This window comes from Euleptes europaea, chromosome 10 (genome assembly GCF_029931775.1).
Source record: "Euleptes europaea isolate rEulEur1 chromosome 10, rEulEur1.hap1, whole genome shotgun sequence".
Taxonomy (NCBI): Eukaryota; Metazoa; Chordata; class Lepidosauria; order Squamata; family Sphaerodactylidae; genus Euleptes; species Euleptes europaea.
The window spans coordinates 36,708,402-36,726,037 of NC_079321.1; the positions used below are offsets into that span (position 1 = coordinate 36,708,402).

At 40.8% G+C, this 17,636-nt stretch overlaps 1 protein-coding gene across 1 annotated transcript in view; it reads right to left on the minus strand.

The window, feature by feature from the left end:
• Positions 1 to 3,265: 3,265 nt before the first annotated feature.
• The window catches only part of CSMD1 (CUB and Sushi multiple domains 1), a 439,588-nt gene continuing 425,217 nt past the window's right edge, over positions 3,266 to 17,636 (minus strand). Inside the window, exons 59-63 of the mRNA XM_056856290.1 lie at positions 13,199 to 13,360; positions 11,848 to 11,960; positions 10,767 to 10,854; positions 8,388 to 8,520; positions 3,266 to 3,865 (exon numbers count right to left, since the gene is read on the minus strand). Of these exons, the coding sequence (XP_056712268.1) occupies positions 3,706 to 3,865; positions 8,388 to 8,520; positions 10,767 to 10,854; positions 11,848 to 11,960; positions 13,199 to 13,360 (656 nt within the window). The 3' untranslated portion in view covers positions 3,266 to 3,705. The remainder of the gene's footprint in view (positions 3,866 to 8,387; positions 8,521 to 10,766; positions 10,855 to 11,847; positions 11,961 to 13,198; positions 13,361 to 17,636) is intronic.

Genomic DNA, 17,636 nt, shown 5'->3' on the forward strand with positions numbered 1-17,636 from the left:
TAAATACCTCTGAAACCGGATGTCACGACTGGTTTTGGCATGATCAAACTACATTGGCTGGAGCGATCTCAACTCTGGTATTTAAGTTACTGTACTGCTTAAGCCCTGGTCAAGTGACTGGACTGCACGGCACTTTGAGTGTCGGGGCTGTTAGGCTGGTACACCATATGCAACTCTGGACATGCATGGAACTTCGAAAAAGGATGGAAGAAATGGAAGCTCTAACCTGATTAGTGCAATACAATGCTGTCAATAACAGAAATGAAGGAAACAGAAATCTTTCAAGAGATAGGCACAGAGGTGACAAAGAAAAATAAAAACAACCCATGGCCCTATTTTATTAGGCAAGGCTATCTTTCCAGAAATGTCGTGGTTACAAAACGAAGTTTTTTTCTCTGCAATTCCATTGAAATCAATGGAACTGCACATAGGAAGCTTAGTATCAACTGACATTTTTACTGTATTAGAATAAAATATTTGGCTGCATTAAGTCAAAATGTTGATTCTTCTAGCACAATCAGCCTTATCCTTGTTCAGACAATAATACTTAATGAGAGATAATAATCCAAGTTAGGATTTTCTGGTTCAAGATTGGATAGAACCACTTACTACCTTGATCTAATAATATCTTCAAGTACGTGCAGGGATTTCCTTAGCTAGACAAGCTTCTCAGTTCATTTTAAGGGAGGGAACTAAGTCATGAATATGTTCCTTATGTATGCTCTGATCTATCCTTTGGGATGAATGAGGCTCCCGACACATGCAACAGATCCATGTGCTCATATGAGTAAATATGGACCTCTGGATCAGGACATGCCAACAACAATAGTTTATTATAAAACTATCCCTCACTCAGACAGAGTAGGAATTAGAAAGAAATTATAACTCTACACTTCTCTGAACAACTTTGGTTACTTCTGCCATCCTTACTATTTAAACAAAGTGATTCCAGAGGGCAGCAAAACAAAGTTTCTCTTTCTCCAGTCATCAACAGTTCAAGCCATCTAGGATGCAATGCATGAGGACAGGGAATGTAGACATTTTTAAAAAATCTGGTCATTTTTGTCCTTTCAGAGCATGCAGAAAAACAAACAAGCAAACAAAAGCTGTTAGGTACCTTATAAAACTGTAAATGCCCATGGAATAATTAAAAGATATCTCTGTCAAAAGCAAAGCAAAAATGTCCAGACATCTCCTAGATGTACTATCTTAAACAGTGGGTTTTTTTTCTTTGCATGAGGAACAGCTAAATATAGTGGTATTGCTGGTATCTTCCATCAAAACTATATAGGGTTTCTACTTTGATAAAAGACCGCCTTGCAAACTTCCTGCTCTTTAGCATAGTCTAATAAAAAAATCTTTTTTTATCATTACTTATTTTTGGTGTTTTGTTCCATTGCTAGTCTCACCAACAGGGAATAAATATTTTTTAAAAGTAGGGGGAGGGCAGGAATCACAGCTGGGATCCTACAGGCTTCGGCTTATCCAGTGGCGTTTTTGATACTTTTCAAAAGAGGTTTGTCATGTGTCAGAGCGAGGGCAGGCACAAAGACTCCTTGAATACACACAACTAGTAGTGTGGTTGTTTAGATCCTGGCCTTTGAAATTACTTGTTAAAAATGGGGTATCAGAATCTCCCAAAATTGTAACAGTAATTTTCTAAAAAATATCAGGGAGCAAATCAATGGCAACATACAATGTTATAGTCCCAAGGAAGGGAAAAAAAAAGATATACAGCAGTGCAAAAATTCATGTAATCATGCTATAATGGTACATATTACACCATACAATAAGACCATAACCCAGTGTATGGGTATGTGTCCTACAGTCCTGTCAGTATTAATAGCTTTTCTGCACACCACAGGATAACTTTTCATAGGATTAAAGCCTAATAACTTTATGGAATGTTTGAAACTCAATTATGGTTGATTAGAATAAATTAGTAGAGTGGTAGCCAACCTTTCTTGGCAATCTGTTCCACAAATGAAGTCCAAACAATGAGCTCATGCCAATCTAGCACACATTACAGTACATATTGCCCCCTGTGGCTTGTCATAGTTTCGCCTCTAGTCCTCTGAGCTGCAGAACTGGAGGTAGGCCTGCATCAGTGCCAAAGCCATGCCTACTGCAACCGGCTCTCTCTGCCTGAGTGCCACGTGTGGCATCCATGTGCAGGTTGACCACCCCTAGATTAGTACTCATAAAAGGCTTATGTGAACCAACTGCCTACAAATTTTTGTCATGTCCCAATTTGCTTGGAGAAGAAAGTGGCTACTCTCGTTGGACTAGTTGAATACTTCTAAATCTGAAACTTTCTCTGTCAAGCTGTGTGATTACAAAGCATTAAGCAGTCTTGGTTAAAAATGTAGCGAAAAAGACATCCACACACACACATAGACACATCCACACACACACGTGTGTGCCATGGAGACATGTAATGGTTGCGGTGTCAGATGGGGCTGGAGGTTACATATGCTACCGCAATGTGTTTTTAAGATAAATGTAACATCAGAAAACAACGTCACGTCATAAAGCAGTGGGAAGGTGGAAAACAAATGCTGAAGGGAAGACTGTATTGTAGGCAGAGGCCCACATGCTTTATGAGCTATCTAAAATAAATTACTATTCACATTTTGTACATGGCAAGCAGCAGCAGCGGCTGCTTGACCCCCCTGCTGTTATAGAATATGATGTCAACAATAATGAATGACATCAAAGGAAATTTAAAAAAATTACTGGGTGGGAATGAAGATTTGTAAACATGTGTTTTCCCCCCTCCTCTGGCTGGTTTGAACTGCTGACCACCGAGAAAATAAACTAAAAAAAAAAAGTCTCTTTGTGACCAAGTTATCCAATGGGGACTAAGGACAGGAACTGTTCTTTAACATGCGCACAAGATAAAATGATCATGGAATGCTTTGCTTGACAAAAAAAAAAAAAAAAGATAAGAAAAAATGGATGCTTATATACAATGGATAGTGTGTATATAAACCCTGTATATTTGATTTTTTAAAAACCAGCATCTTACTCAGTCATTCATACCACACTAGTGCAAAAAATTGTGCATTAATATTTTGCAATACATCAGCTGACTGGGAAGTTTGCAGACTGCCTTAATGCATTAACTTCTGAGATATACTGTAGATTTGTTCTATGTGTTAAGAAGATTTCAATGGTCAAGCATTTTGTAGATGTGTGCAGCCCCCAAGGAAGGTAGTCTTCTCATTCAAGAAAGCTTGGTTGGTTGGTTGGTTTTTTTTAAAAAAAAAATCCTTCCCAATGTTCTTATTCCTGGGGATAATGTATGGTGCTATCGTTTGTCACAGTACCCAAAGGAGTGATCCAAGTGCCCAGAAGATTGCATTGAAAGGCATCCAGCCACATACAAATGTGAAAGTCTGAGGCATTTAAATATGACAGATGGGTATGACTTGGCAGTCTTCCTTCAAAGTGTGCCTTGATTTGGAGCAAATACAGCCAGGTATTTCAAATCCACCTTTGAGATGAAGAAATTATCTTGGTCTTGATTCCCCAGAAGACTGACATTTTTTACCAGAGAGCCTTGCTGCATCTATGCCGATTGGAAATTTAGAGATTACAGCAGCAGAACCAAGAGTAGAAGAGAAACCGGTATATGGCACCAAAGGAATTACTGCTTGTCCATCAGAGGTATGGCTATGAATCAGTCAAATTGGGCACTGAAGGCTATACCACTGTACAAACTGTGTTCAGAGTCGTGTCAAACCTCACAGCTTTTGCCTCTGTGGGTTTTAAGTTTGTATCATACATAGGATTTTCAAATGATGCCTGTCCATTGCTGTTTTCATGTCCAGCATATCCATTGTACTGTACTTTTGGTCTTGTTCTGGAGAGGAAAAAACATTGTCATTGCAAATAATACGGCACAGCTAAAGCGGTTTTTAACAGTAATGATGCATTAACACTATGAGATCCACCATTGGTTTGGATCCAACGATGCAGAAATGGAAATGGAAATACACAGGTAGTGTCGTTACACTTCCTCAAGCAATAGTGCTAGATATTCTGCAATACCTGTTGATCCCAATAATTACTTGCATAATGGACAAGGAGAAATACAAGTTGGGATACAATCTATTTAATTTAGGGCAAACTCCCAGCATGGTCTTTTCAGTAAACGTGCACTTGTACAAGCACATGTGGAAATCTTCCACTGGACCCAAACCAATGCTTAATATTTTAGATGGCCACACTGTTAACCTGGTTTTGCTAATGAGAACACTGAATTAACAATAAGTAAACAAATAACATCAGATCAGAAAAAGCAACCATCCCCTTCAGATATACACAAAAAAGGCATAGGAGCTGCTTTCCAATGACACAGTCTCACGATGTTGGCTTTTTCAGCCCTGGCTCCAGCTTGATGGAACTCTCTTCCTAGTGACATCAGGGCCCTGCAGGACCTGAAAGAGTTCTGAAGGGACTGCAAAACGGAGTTATTCCACCAGGCCTACAATTGAGAACAACCACGGATGTCATCAGTGTTGGCCTCCCTGTCTCTCCCCTCTTTACTTGTATTTGTTTATCATAAGCTAGAGGGGATGGCCTGCTGATTGCTTTCTCAGCGGGTGCCGGATGTAGCGCCATCTGATGTTGTAGATTATGTTTTACACTGTTTAAATTTGTGTAGTTTAAAAGAATGTTTAGATATTTAACTTAAATTGATTTTAATGTTGTTACTCGCCCTGAGCCCGGCTTTGGCAAGGGAGGGCGGGTTATAAATCAAATAAATAAATACGTATATAAATAAGTGTGTTGTGCAACACAAGCACCAGGGATGGGCACGCCAGTTGTGTGGCTCCCTTTCAACTCTCCCCAGCACGATCAATCAGATGGGAAAGACCCACATGGTTGCTTCCTCCACATGGGGCGCCCAGTGTCAAGGGATCACTCCCTGGAAATGTACTCCTAGTGTAGGGTTGCCAACCTCCAGGTACTAGCTGGAGATCTCCTGCTATTACAACTGATCTCCAGCTGTAGCAAGAGTGCCTCAATTTATGTCTCACCCCAATCTAAATTTATCCTTGCACAAGCAGCCTACCTCCATTATTTAGAGATAAACAGATATAGAAGGGCCTTTACCCTGGTTAGGTGCGCAGCCCTTCCCTCTGCTATGCTAGAGGGGAAATTTAAGAAGATACCTAGGGCGGAGAGATTCTGCCCCTGTAAATCTGGGGATTTAGAAACTAGTGAGCATGTCCTTCTATACTGTAATTTTTATACAATACCTCACTCTAAGTTTATTGAGCCCCATATACTGAGAATGGGATCCAACAGGGAAAGAGAAAAGATCGAAAAGCTCCTACAAGGTGATAACCCCTTTATTACCTCTCAGGTTGCAAAATTTTGTACGGCAGCAATGAAAATACATTGCCATAGAGTATACTCTTAGTCCAAATAGTAGAGGTAATCTGGTTGATATTTTAAGTGAATTAAGACTTGGATTGTAAACTGTTGTCTGTAATTTTATCTGGCTAAGGGCCATAAATAAACAATCTGAATCTGAATCCGATCTCCAGCTGATAGAGATCAGTTCACCTGGAGAAAATGGTCACTTTGGCCATTGGACTCTATAGCATTGAAGTCCCTCCCCTCCCCAAACCCCACCCTCCTCATGCTCCACCCCAAAAACCTCCCACCGATGGTGAAAAGGGACCTGGCAACCCTATCCTGGGAAGGCAGGTGGTAAAATTGACAAAAAGCAACAAGAAACAACAAGTACTTCAGCATAACCCACTATTAGAAAGAATGGAAAGAACACAGGGAAGCTACAGATAGCCTTTTCCCTCAGAGAATTCTGTCAGCAGCTCAACAATTTGTGACTTTTGCTTGGGGAAAAAATTAAAGGCTGTGACAGGGAAAAGATGAAAGCTCATTATCACTGCCATTCATATTATTTTCCACTACTAACACAGAAAAAAATTCTTTTCATTTTAGTACATTCTGAAAATCAGGCTGCTAAACTGCAGGGCACAAATACTTTCATTCCTCTGTTACATTAAATCATTCATCCCAAGTTTAGTGAAATAAACACTTCAAGAAACACACCAGTAGATGCTGCCAAATGTGGAATGTAACAGATGGGGATTGCTTTCTGGTAGGTGCTGAATGTTTTCATTCCAGTACTTAAGTGCCTGGTAAATGGCAAGAAATATCTTCAGTATTATTTCCCATTCGGATCGTTTTAAAAATTGATTTCAGAAGCTACAGATAGTTGTGATATTTCTGAATTTTAGCAGCAGGGTGAACTCTGTAGCTCCTTTCCTTAACCAATCTCCATCAGTGCCAATAAGGTATAGAGTAGAAATGATTTCCCCTGTCACTTGCAATTTTGGCAACCTCTGGATGGAGGTGAAAAGTGGGACACATTCTTGCAGCTAATGGTGAATGCAGCCAGTTGTGAATGTCTATCCCTGTTGTGCCTGGCCTCCACTGTGAGCTGAGCATTCCTTGTTACTGGAAAGAACAGTAAAAGCCCCTACTCTTACACAGTTGCCAACCTCCAGGTAGTAGCTGGAGGTCTCCCACTATTACAACTGATCTCCAGCCTATAGAGATCAGTTCACCTGGAGAAAATGGCCGCTTTGGCAATTAGACTCTATGGCATTGAAGTCCCTCACCTCCCCAAACCGCACCCTCCTCAGACTCTGTCCCAAAAACCTCCTACTGGTGGCAAAGAGGGACCTGGCAACCCTATGTGTGTGCCTACTGGATCTGTACAGATAATTTGATCATATCACATTGGAGCACTGGCTTCAGTGCAGCCTCCTGAGTGACATCCCATGTTCTCCTGAGAATGCCCCAGCACTCAGGAGTGGTTTTGCAGTGGGAAGGAGAAACTGGAAAAATCTATTCTACAAACTCCGGCCTGTTCACAGATCATTGGATCCAAATCATTGTATGTAAATGTCTTAGATGTCCAAGCAGGGTTGCCAACTGGAGATATCCTGCTATTACAACTGATTTCCTGCTATTACAACTGATCTCCAGCTGATAGAGATCAGTTCACCTGGAGAAAATGACCGCTTTGGCAATTGGACTCTATGGCATTGAAGTCCCTCCCTTCCCCAAACCCCGCCCTCCTCAGGCTCTACCCCAAAATCTCCTGCTAGTGGTGAAGAGGAACCTGGCAGCCCTATGTCCAAGACAAGCATTTCAAGATTTTCAGGAGAATCACCGGTTCTCAACACCAAGATCCAGCAGGAAATGGTTTATGTTATAAATTTCTTCCAAGTTGAAAAGCCCAATTCAATGCTTGGGCTGCATATGTCAGATTAATATTAGTGCCACTGAAAAGCTCTTTTGTATCTTTGTCCTGCAGCACATCAAGGAGCCTTCATTTCCGTCTTACAAAACAACATTCTCAGATCAATTCCTTTAAAACATAACATATTGTTTTGATATTCCTAATTCTAATGCTAGGAGGTACTGTGCCAACTCTACCAGCAGTTTCCATAAACTCACTCAGCATGTACTAGTAGGTTTATTATGCCATGCTCCTTTATGGGTTTATGGCTTCTGTAATTAAAACCCATAGGCACCTGGAAGGACAAAGTGTATATAAGGCATGACTCACCTGAAATTAAGCACTTTCAAACCCCATTAACTGAACTGGAGACACATGAACACATGAAGCTGCCTTATACTGACTAAGACCCTTGGTCCATCAAAGTCAGTATTGTCTACTGAGACTGGCAGTGGCTCTCCGGGGTCTCAGGCAGGCGTCTTTCACATCACCTACCTGCCTAGTCCCTTTAACTGGCGATGCCTTGGACTGAACCTGGGACCTTCTGTGTACCAAGCAGATGCTCTACCACTGAGCCGCGGCCACTCCCATGGATACTAAATGGTGGCCTTGAAGGTGGTTAATTTTGGCTTGATTATGACTGCTCCATTTAATAAAGGCTTATGGTTTTAGAGATAATGGGTTGGATCCAGACAGCTCTTTCACTCAATTTTGCCTAACTCCTCTCCTTACTACAGCCTCCTGCCCACATAGCTTGTGCACATGCTGGTCCCATGCATAGTAGTTTTTGGTGGTCAAAAAGAAACCCTCCTCCTTTTTCACCAGCAGAAAAGTTGGCTCGCTCAAATCCATTTTATCTGACCTGAATAAGGCTAACAACAGTCAAATTCTTAAGACTTTTATTTCCATACTAGGGGGAAAAGCTTATATATATATTTTTTGCAGTTGATCACCAGTTTGTGATTTCAAATAGTTATAATTTGTTGCCCTGAATTAATCATTCTAGAGCAACGTCTTCAAATTCTCCCCCAAACATACATTTGCACACTTAATTCAAATGATGTAACACATTAGGCTTTCAAATTAACAGCATCCAGCATACCTATGTTTGTAGAGGTAAAATGCAAACCCTGATAATATTAGAGCAAAGAAGGGTACCAGGATGGCAGCTGCAACAGAACTGCTGTTTGTGCCATAGTAATGATTGGGATGATCTGTGTCTACGCTTAAAGGACCTAAAAAAGGAAGAGAAAAAAGATTAAATTCTTACAGATGTGATTATAACAACTTCAGCAAGGCTGGGCTCTCAATTCAAGTATCTGTCTCATACTGATTTTTTAATGAGCAATTTTAGAAGACAACGGTGAAGGTTAGCACTGAGCAGAATCATTTATGGTATTACAGCTGAATGTTTAGATTTTAAAATAATGTTATTGCTCTAAATATGGGACTTGATGGCAAAAAAAAGTATGGGAGTTTTTGTATAAGATAAAAAGGTAAAGGTCCCCTGTGCAAGCACCGGGTCATTCCTGACCCATGGGGTGACATCACATCCTGACATTTCCAAGGCAGACTTTGTTTGCGGGGTGGTTTGCCAGTGCCTTCCCCAGTCATCTTCCCTTTACCCCCAGCAAGCTGGGTACTCATTTCACTGACCTCGGAAGGATGGAAGGCTGAGTCAACCTTGAGCCGGCTACCTGAAACCAACTTCCGTCGGGATCGAACTCAGGTCGTGAGCAGAGCTTTTGACTGCAGTTCTGCAGCTTAACACTCTCCGCCACGGGGCTCCTCTTTGTATAAGATAGGTAGATGTATATGAAAGCTGACCTGCCCACTGTCACATATACCATGGTAACATCCAGATTAGACTACTATAACACACTCTACATGGGGCTGTCCTTGAAGAATGTTCAGCTGGTTCAAAATGTGGTAGCTAGTATACTAATAGGGAGCTTAAACAAAAGGTATAACGCACCAGTAAAGTTGCAAAGACTTTTTTTGCCATCAAGTCACAGTTGACTTATGGCAACCCCCCTGGGGTTTTCAAGGCAAGAGACATTGAGAGGTGGTTTGCCATTGCTTGCCTCTGTGCACTGACCCTGGACTTCCTTGGTGGTCTCCCGTCCACATACTAACCACGGCTGACTTTGCTTAGCTTCTGCGAACTGACGAGATCAGACTGGCCTGGGCTATTCAGTTCAGGGCTTATACCTACTACACAACACCAATTCAAGACACTGGTCCTGGTCTTTAAATGACTTGAATCCAAATTATTTGAAGGAGTAATTTTTTATGAAACTTAATCCAGGTGTATGAACTGGCCTGAGTCCTGATATCATCCAAGGGTAGCTTTGCTACAGCAATCAATACTTTCAGATGTTTGTTCAGGTGTCCCATCAAGGAAATTTTGCTGCGTCCCAGCCTTGTTAAGATGCAGCAAATGGAAGAGGGGGTATGATCAGAACAGAAGCCTAACCAATTCCCCTTTGCCTTTCCCTGCCCCACGCTGTCAGTTTGGGTTGCAGAGAAAAGGGGAGATTGTTCCTGTCCTCCAAAGTCTGAGGGGGAGGGGAGATTTGGGGGGACAGCTTTTCTTCTACCCACACCAAGCAGTCAGCTTGCACTACAGAGAAAAGATGCTTCTCATCTCTTTTTTCGTATTGGGGAGATCAGAAGCTAATCACTTCAGCTCTCCCACCCACCAAGATGGAAGGCAAGGAGAAAGACGCAGCAAACTGTACATGCTTCAAGTCCAGAATTAGTTTTACAAATTCTGCTAATTACACTGAAATTCCAGAAAGCAGGACACAGAGCAGAATGACATTTTAGAAAAACAGAGCTATACTGCAAGGAAAATCCCAACAATGAGGCCACAAATCCCAACAATGAGACCACAAATAGGCATCTATTATCACTTTGGCCTGCCTTATGGGGCTTTTAAAAGGATTATTGAGGTCATGTATGAACCATACTTTACATATTCTAAAGAACTACTTAACTGTTATCTCTGCTGAAAAAAGTGTTAAAAAGAATGTTCCACATCTACGTGCAATTTGGTCCTCAAATAATGATATTCTGTTTAGTAATCTTGCATATCGATAATGACTTTATGCTTCCAACTAAGGTCTAGCTCATTTATTTCACTGAGATATAACATTCTAAAAATGGAGTCTTCTATACTTTGCAAACAACATTTAAAACTACATAATCAGCACCATGTATTATTCCTCATAAACATATTGTCCTTTCTGGGAGCATCCTGCAATCATCTTATTAGGGGTTGATGTGGCATGAAAAATGAAATAGCAGCATGAAAAAGTAGAATTAGCAATGGCATGTTTAAACTAATTTAGATTGTTTGTAAAGAAAATATAGTGATTGCATACAAGAAATATGCTTTATTCACTTTATTTGCCAATGCAATGATTTTAGGTTAAATCAGGATATTATACTGTATACAGTGCACTAAAGGAATTCTTACTTTGTCTTTGAAGCATAAATTTTCCAAAGCCATTTCTGTGGATGTCACCTTGATAGGTGAACACACCTCTTTCAAGCCCCGATGAAACCTAGAACAGAAAAAAAAAACACATCAAAAGGCCTCAGACCAATAAATAACTTCCAGACAGCAAAATAACCTCACTTTGATTTGCATTTGATGATGAGGGGTACAATAATAAAACAAATATTAAAACATTTTAAAAGGGGATTGATACCTTTAACAACATGAAAGCCTCGTTTGCAATTGAGGCACTTAAGACATTATATACAGCTTCAAAAATATTTTCACAATCACAAAGACCTTCTGCATTTGTAGTAGTTAGTAGATTGATGCTTCTGAAGTACTGCAAAGCAATGGTCCTTTAACTTTTCTATGTATCTCTAATTGAAAATTGGATTGAAACTTTGTAGTTGCCTGTTAAAGAATAAATCACTGCTTGATAAGTCGAATAAATTCAATGCAGATGTGGATGCCTTTTCTAGAATTCATCTTTAACTGAAATATACAGTGCAACTCTACACAGAGCTATACCTTTCTAAGTCCACTGAAGTAACTGAGATTACAAGAATTTAACTCCAGTTCGGACTGCACTAGTGGACTTCTAATTTAGTTCTTCAATATCATATCCTTACTCCTGACAAGACAGTCATGTTCAAAGTGTAATAAAACCTAATGAATTAGCTCCAACCAAATAAGGTGTTTTTAAATGACTGCTTTCCAAGGAGTCCGGTTACAAAAAGTGTGCATTCCATTCTTGTAATAAAAAAAATTCCAAAACTGATGAAAAAGTTGGCCCACTTCAGCTGCTGTGTATTTCATTCTTGCGGAACAACAGGGCAATAACGTTCTATCCCAAAAGCAGAGGCAATAAGGCAGATGTATGCAAGGACCATTGTTCTTAAGAACCAAGGGACCTGTGATGTGTTTCATACATTACTTAATGCATACTGCAGTATACCACTACAGTCATTAAAAAAGTATGCGAGAGGAGGAACATAACAAGTAACTAGAGACTGCAGTAAAGACACAAAAGCCTCTTCAGGATAACATATTTACTTACATAGCCATCTAATGCCCAGTTGTCATTTTCCAGCTTGCTTGCAAAGCCCTCTCTAGGATTTTTAATTTGATAAACTTTCAAAAGCAAATGGGCTTCTTCTTTCTTGTACACACCTATAAAGAAAACCACATGCAATATGTCTTAAAGCATATTTTTACCCTGTTTGTATGTGTTTTTTTTTACAAAAGTCACATAAAAATTAAGAAACCCTACAAATGACACATATACTGCACTGTTGTAATATTGATTTGCATCAACTAATTGATTCATATTGAGATTTTTCCTCACCTAAATAAATAATAAAATAAGGCACCTCTATTAATCAGCTTTGAAAGTCAGTAAGAAAGTCAATTCTCAATATAACAAGCTATTTCCTATAAAGGTCGAGGCCATCTGCTCCCTCAGCATCATGGCACCCTTCCCATGTGACTTGTCCCCAGGAAGTTTTAATCACATTTTTAATAATAGAGTCATGGGTTACAGGGCAACCACCTGCCATCCTCCCACCATAGATGAAATACAAGATCAGCTTATCATGCACAGTTCTGGCCTTCTCATGTTACCAGATCACAGTAGGATCCAACAAAACAGAAACACCCACACACACTCTCTTTCTCAGATGATGTAAGAATCTTCCTTGTCCGTTTGTCCAAGGTTCTGTCCATCTCTATTTACTAAATAGAGATTGCTTCAGTGAAACTCCAAATGCTATTGCTTCAGTGAAACTCCATAATCTTACAGTAATTTAAACTTGTAACCTTAACTCCCAAAGTTTCACAGAGCTCTTAGAGCACATTGAAAAATGTTCAAATCGATAGAGCTGATTATAAGCTGTGAAAACATGAAGCATAATTTTTGCTTGAAAGCAATGTTGAACGTATGTTGAAGCTGGTTGAATCTACAAATAATCTGTGGGTATGAGATTGACAGATGTTAATCTTTAAAGGATAGTAGACTATTGTATACTATTTTTAATCTTAAAAAAAAAGAACATTAAACATAGCAAGAATGGAAATAGTCTCCTATCCACAAGAAGTGTATGCAGAAGCAAATTTAGAAATGTTGAGTAGCAAAGGAGACAGGTGGCTGCTAAGGAAATGGAATGTCTAAAACAGCACAGCTAGCAATTCCTGCCCACCCCACCAATCATTCTGTGCAAAGCATTTCTGATCAAACTGAAATTCAAGATATGACAGTTCACCTTCCTCACTACCAATGCTCATGACCAGGATTTCTCATAGCACAAACAACCCTCTTTTGCATGCTGTATTTGGAACAGACGGCAAAATGCTCCTAAAACCTCCACCAATCTCACATAGCTAACCACCCCCTCCTCAATTTCCAACTTTACCTGATAGTTTAAGTTGTGTGCCGGATGCTTCAAGAAATGTGGCATTCACCTTACTGCTCGTGGCATTGAACCAGTCAACAGTTAGAGTTGCAGGCTGTCTTTTCCCTAGGTGCTCGTAAAAGCCCTTCCACAATGAATTTATAAAAAATACATCTGAAGGAACTGAAGGAAAAACGAACAAAGAAAGTAAATCACTACAAACTGCAAGGAGACGTGTTTCTTCCTTGTTCATATATTCATTATTTAGAGCACTATTAGTGCCCATATACTGTTTTATAACTAGTCACCTTTGCTATACTGAAATATTTATACTGTCAAAGATAACAGAGCATATGCACTTCTGCGAATATTGATGAGTTGTGACATTTTCCTACTGTAGTACGAACAGTCCAGCGCAAATATTTTTTTTCCTTCCGCTCTCTTTTCAGAGCCTTCATAAACATTTGATGAAAAACATATCTTATTATCATTTAAGGTGTTATTAGTACTTTGGTTATGTATGGGAACAATATTGGAAAAAATATTAGTTGACTGTAATATAATACAGACAGCTGTATCTATCTGTCTGTCTGTGTGTGTGTGTGTGTGTGTGTATATATATATATATATATATATATATATATATATATATATATATATATATATATATATATATATATATATATATATAAAAGCTTAGTCCCAACTGTTCCTCAGAACAAGCTTGGAGCAATCTAGATGCTCTTGGCAAAACGTTTGCATGGGTAAGCACTTCAGATTTCAAGGAGACTCGTGTGTGAATAACTAGGAACAGATATGCATTGGCCTGCTTATGTGCATGATCACATATTAATATTTTAAGGTAATTTATTTAGAACATTTTGCCTCACTTTGCAGAGATTCAAAGCTGTTAATTAGCATTAATTATGCTTTTAATTATGCCACCAGTTTTCTAGTACATGCGAGCCCAAGTAGAGATCTCAGTCCTTCATACTGTATCATGTGTATTGTTTACTCACCCTAAAACGTCGATCTGGCAGCCTAAAAATCTAAATATACTGTATGTGTGAATGCAAAATGGTCTATATCAAAAATGCCTGTCATAGAGCTGACAGTAAATGTCAGTGCTGCCTTTTATATCTCTTGAATTCCAGTGCAAGAAAGTTAAACATACTGGCTTGTTTTTAAGCTCTGCTGGACTTCTATTTGATGAAGATCAGAACAGCAAGGAAGAAAGGCGGCTATACACAAAATTTATTTTTATCCTCTATTGGGGTGACTGAAAGCTAAAGTAGATTTTGGAATAACATGCCTTTTTTGTGTTGTGGCAGATATCGAAATTATTTTTTAGACAATGCAGTGTTCAAATAGAGTCCTGTATACATCCTAGTCCTGTTGTTTCCATGTCTATTCTCTTACACACACACACACACACACACAAACACGTGACCCACAAAAAAATTCTAGGAGCAGCTAGCCTATCCCCCCACACACACACATCTTTGCTTCCTCCCCTCTCCCCACTACTTCTCTCAGTCTCTCACTCTTTCTCTCTCCTGGCCACCCCTTTTCTTACTGTCTCTCCATGACTGTCACTTTCTCTCTCTTTCTACCCCCCACCCACACACATCACTCTCTCGTTCTGTCCAAATCATTTTCCTGGCCTCCCACCTTCTTCCTCTTGCCCTCCCATAGCAGCAGTGGTGGCAGCAGTTCTCCCAGAATCACAATGGATCCCCCAGTTACAGAGATCAGTTCCCCTTAGGATTGCCAGTTTCATGTTGGGAAATTCCTGGAGATTTGGGGGTGGAACCTTAGAGGGTGAGGATTGGGGAGAGAAGCAACTTCAGCAGTGTATAATGCCATATAGTTCACCCTCCAGAGTGGGCATTTTCTCCAAGAAAACTGATCTATGTTACCTGGAGATCAGCTATAATTCTGGGTGGTCTCCAGCCCTCACCTGAGGGTTGCCAATGCTACTTCCCCTGGAGGAAACAGCATATTTAGAGAGTGGAGTCTATGGCACTATACCTTTCTGAGGTCCCTCTCCTCAAATCCCACCCTCCCCAGGGTCCACCCTCAAAACTCTAGGAATTTCCCAACCAGGAGTTGGCAATGGCAACCTTATCACCTTCCTACCCAACAGCCAACCTACCTTTATCTGCCCCTCGGTCTTAGGTTTTTCATCTCCCCCCACCCCGCAGCTTATACCTTGGAAAACTACCATCTTTCTCCACCGTGGGGACCAAAGCCACTTCTATTAGTCTCCTTTCCTTCTTTTTATCTGCACAACAACTCTGTGAAGTAAGTTAGGCCAAAAGTATGTGACTAGTCCAAAATCACTCAATGAGCTTCCACAGCAAGATGGGGATTTCAAACTGGGTCTCCCAGACCCTGCTCTGAATCTCTAACCGCTACAGCATACTGGCTTTCATAGGGCGGCTGCTATTGAACCAGGCCTAGTTGAGTCATTCAAGTGGGGTGGTATCAAGTCACCCTGCGGTTGCTGCCAGGCCTAGGGTTGCTAACCTCCAGGTGGGGCCAAATGATCCACCGGAATTACAACTGAACTCCAGATGACAGAGATCTGTCCCCCTGGAGAAAATAGCTGCTTTGGAGGGTGGGCTCTATGGCATTATACCTTGCTGAGGCCTCTTCCCTCCCCAAACCATGCCTTCCTCAGACTTCACCACAAAATCTCCAGGAATTTCCCAAGCTGGGCTTGGCAACCGTAGGCGTGACCACAGTGAGTCCTCTCTCAAAGGCCAAAATAGTCCTGGAAAGGGCCCTGCCCTCTCCTCCCGCCTTTTACTCACAGAAACTGAAGCCTGGAATGCTGTGGTTGGCTAGCAACAGCCACGGAGGGAATCCATTGCTTAAAGCTACATGCGCTTTTTCTTTTTCTTTTTTTAAATACAATTTTCAGGTTTTTTAAACCCCCCAAAGTATTTTTTTCCCCCAGATTTCACATTTTTCTGCAAACCTGGGGCCCTTTTCAGGTTTGTAGAAAGACCTGTCTTGCCCGTTCACAGCGCCAGTCACTGGATTTAAAAGTATTCAAAGATCTGACCGATTTCATTATTAGAAATAAATAAATAAATAGTTATGTATGTATATATAAAAGTATGCATGTGTACATATAAAAGACATAGGATATAGTCTTGGATCCTAAGCCTTGCCTGCATTTGTGTTCCTCTTTGTTCACTGTGGAGGCAGTCCTTGGATGCACATTGCTTTCTGCTGGCTCTGCATGCCTTTTGACTCATGGGAAAATAGTGATTTTGCACGAATGGAAGCTCTTAGCCCCCAAGCAACATACTGCACAGTGGGGGACCATCACTGCAATGGAAGGAGTGTGATGTGAGCAGAACCAAGGCTTAGGATCCAAGCCATAGAACTGTAAATAGATACAGAAATTGTTCTGACACATAACTAAAGGATTTGGTCAACTGCTTCTTATGATACTGGGTTGAACTCAAAGCACCATTCAAAGAGAAGTACACATGCATAAATAGGGCTGACTGGAGCTCTTTATTATATGCATGCTGGGACGGATAAGGGGTTAACCTGCAGCAAGAGCTGAGAGTCTGCAGCAAGAGCTGACAGGCCAAGAGTGGGCGGAGCCAGAGAGCTGCCACTCTTGAGTTCTGACAGAGAAAGCATTCAAAGTTTGGGACCCAGCCTGACAGGACGGCTGTGATAGGATTCGAAGCTTGAGACCAGCCAGAGAGGGCTGTGTGAGATTCAGAGCTTGGTAGCAAGACCGAGCGGAAGCCAGACTATACTCTGAGAACCTGAGGGGTTCTGTGAAAGCCAAAGCTATTGACACACACAACCTGTGGGAGTGACAGGAGTGAGAACTGGGTTAGAGAGGGCCCATTCTCAAGTCACAAGGGGAATTAGTCTCTGAGGTAGAGCTATTCAAGTAGCAGGAAGGTGTGGAGAATTACAGCCACTTAGGTGGGGTAGTTGGAGAGAGCTAGGCTGGGAACAGAGTGAGGGTCTGAAGCTGAATGACAGACTGAGAGTCTGAACGTCTGAGTAATAGTTCTGTGAGGTAGAACTAAGCTTGAGAACTGAGAACTGAAAGTAACTTGAGTGAAAGGGAACATCTAAGCTATTTCTCTGAAGTAATCTTGCTTGTATCACTCTAACTCTGATTTTTCCCTCCAAAATATTCTGCCTTTTCCTTGAAAACCTCTTTCTGTGAGTTCTGTTAAATAAACTTCCCTCTTTTCTCTGTTTAAGTTGAAAAGCCTCTTGTCTCCTATTTTTCACTGAGGTAAATAAGGGAGTGGGACTGGAGGAGAAGAAGGAAAATAATTCTCCTCACAAATATACTCAGGCCAACGCCTTTTCCCCTCAGCATATACGGCCGGGCTGAGTGAGTGGGATATTTGAAGTGGTTGGAAGGAGGGTGCGTCATACATGCTCATTTCCCTTTGATCAAGTATGAAGA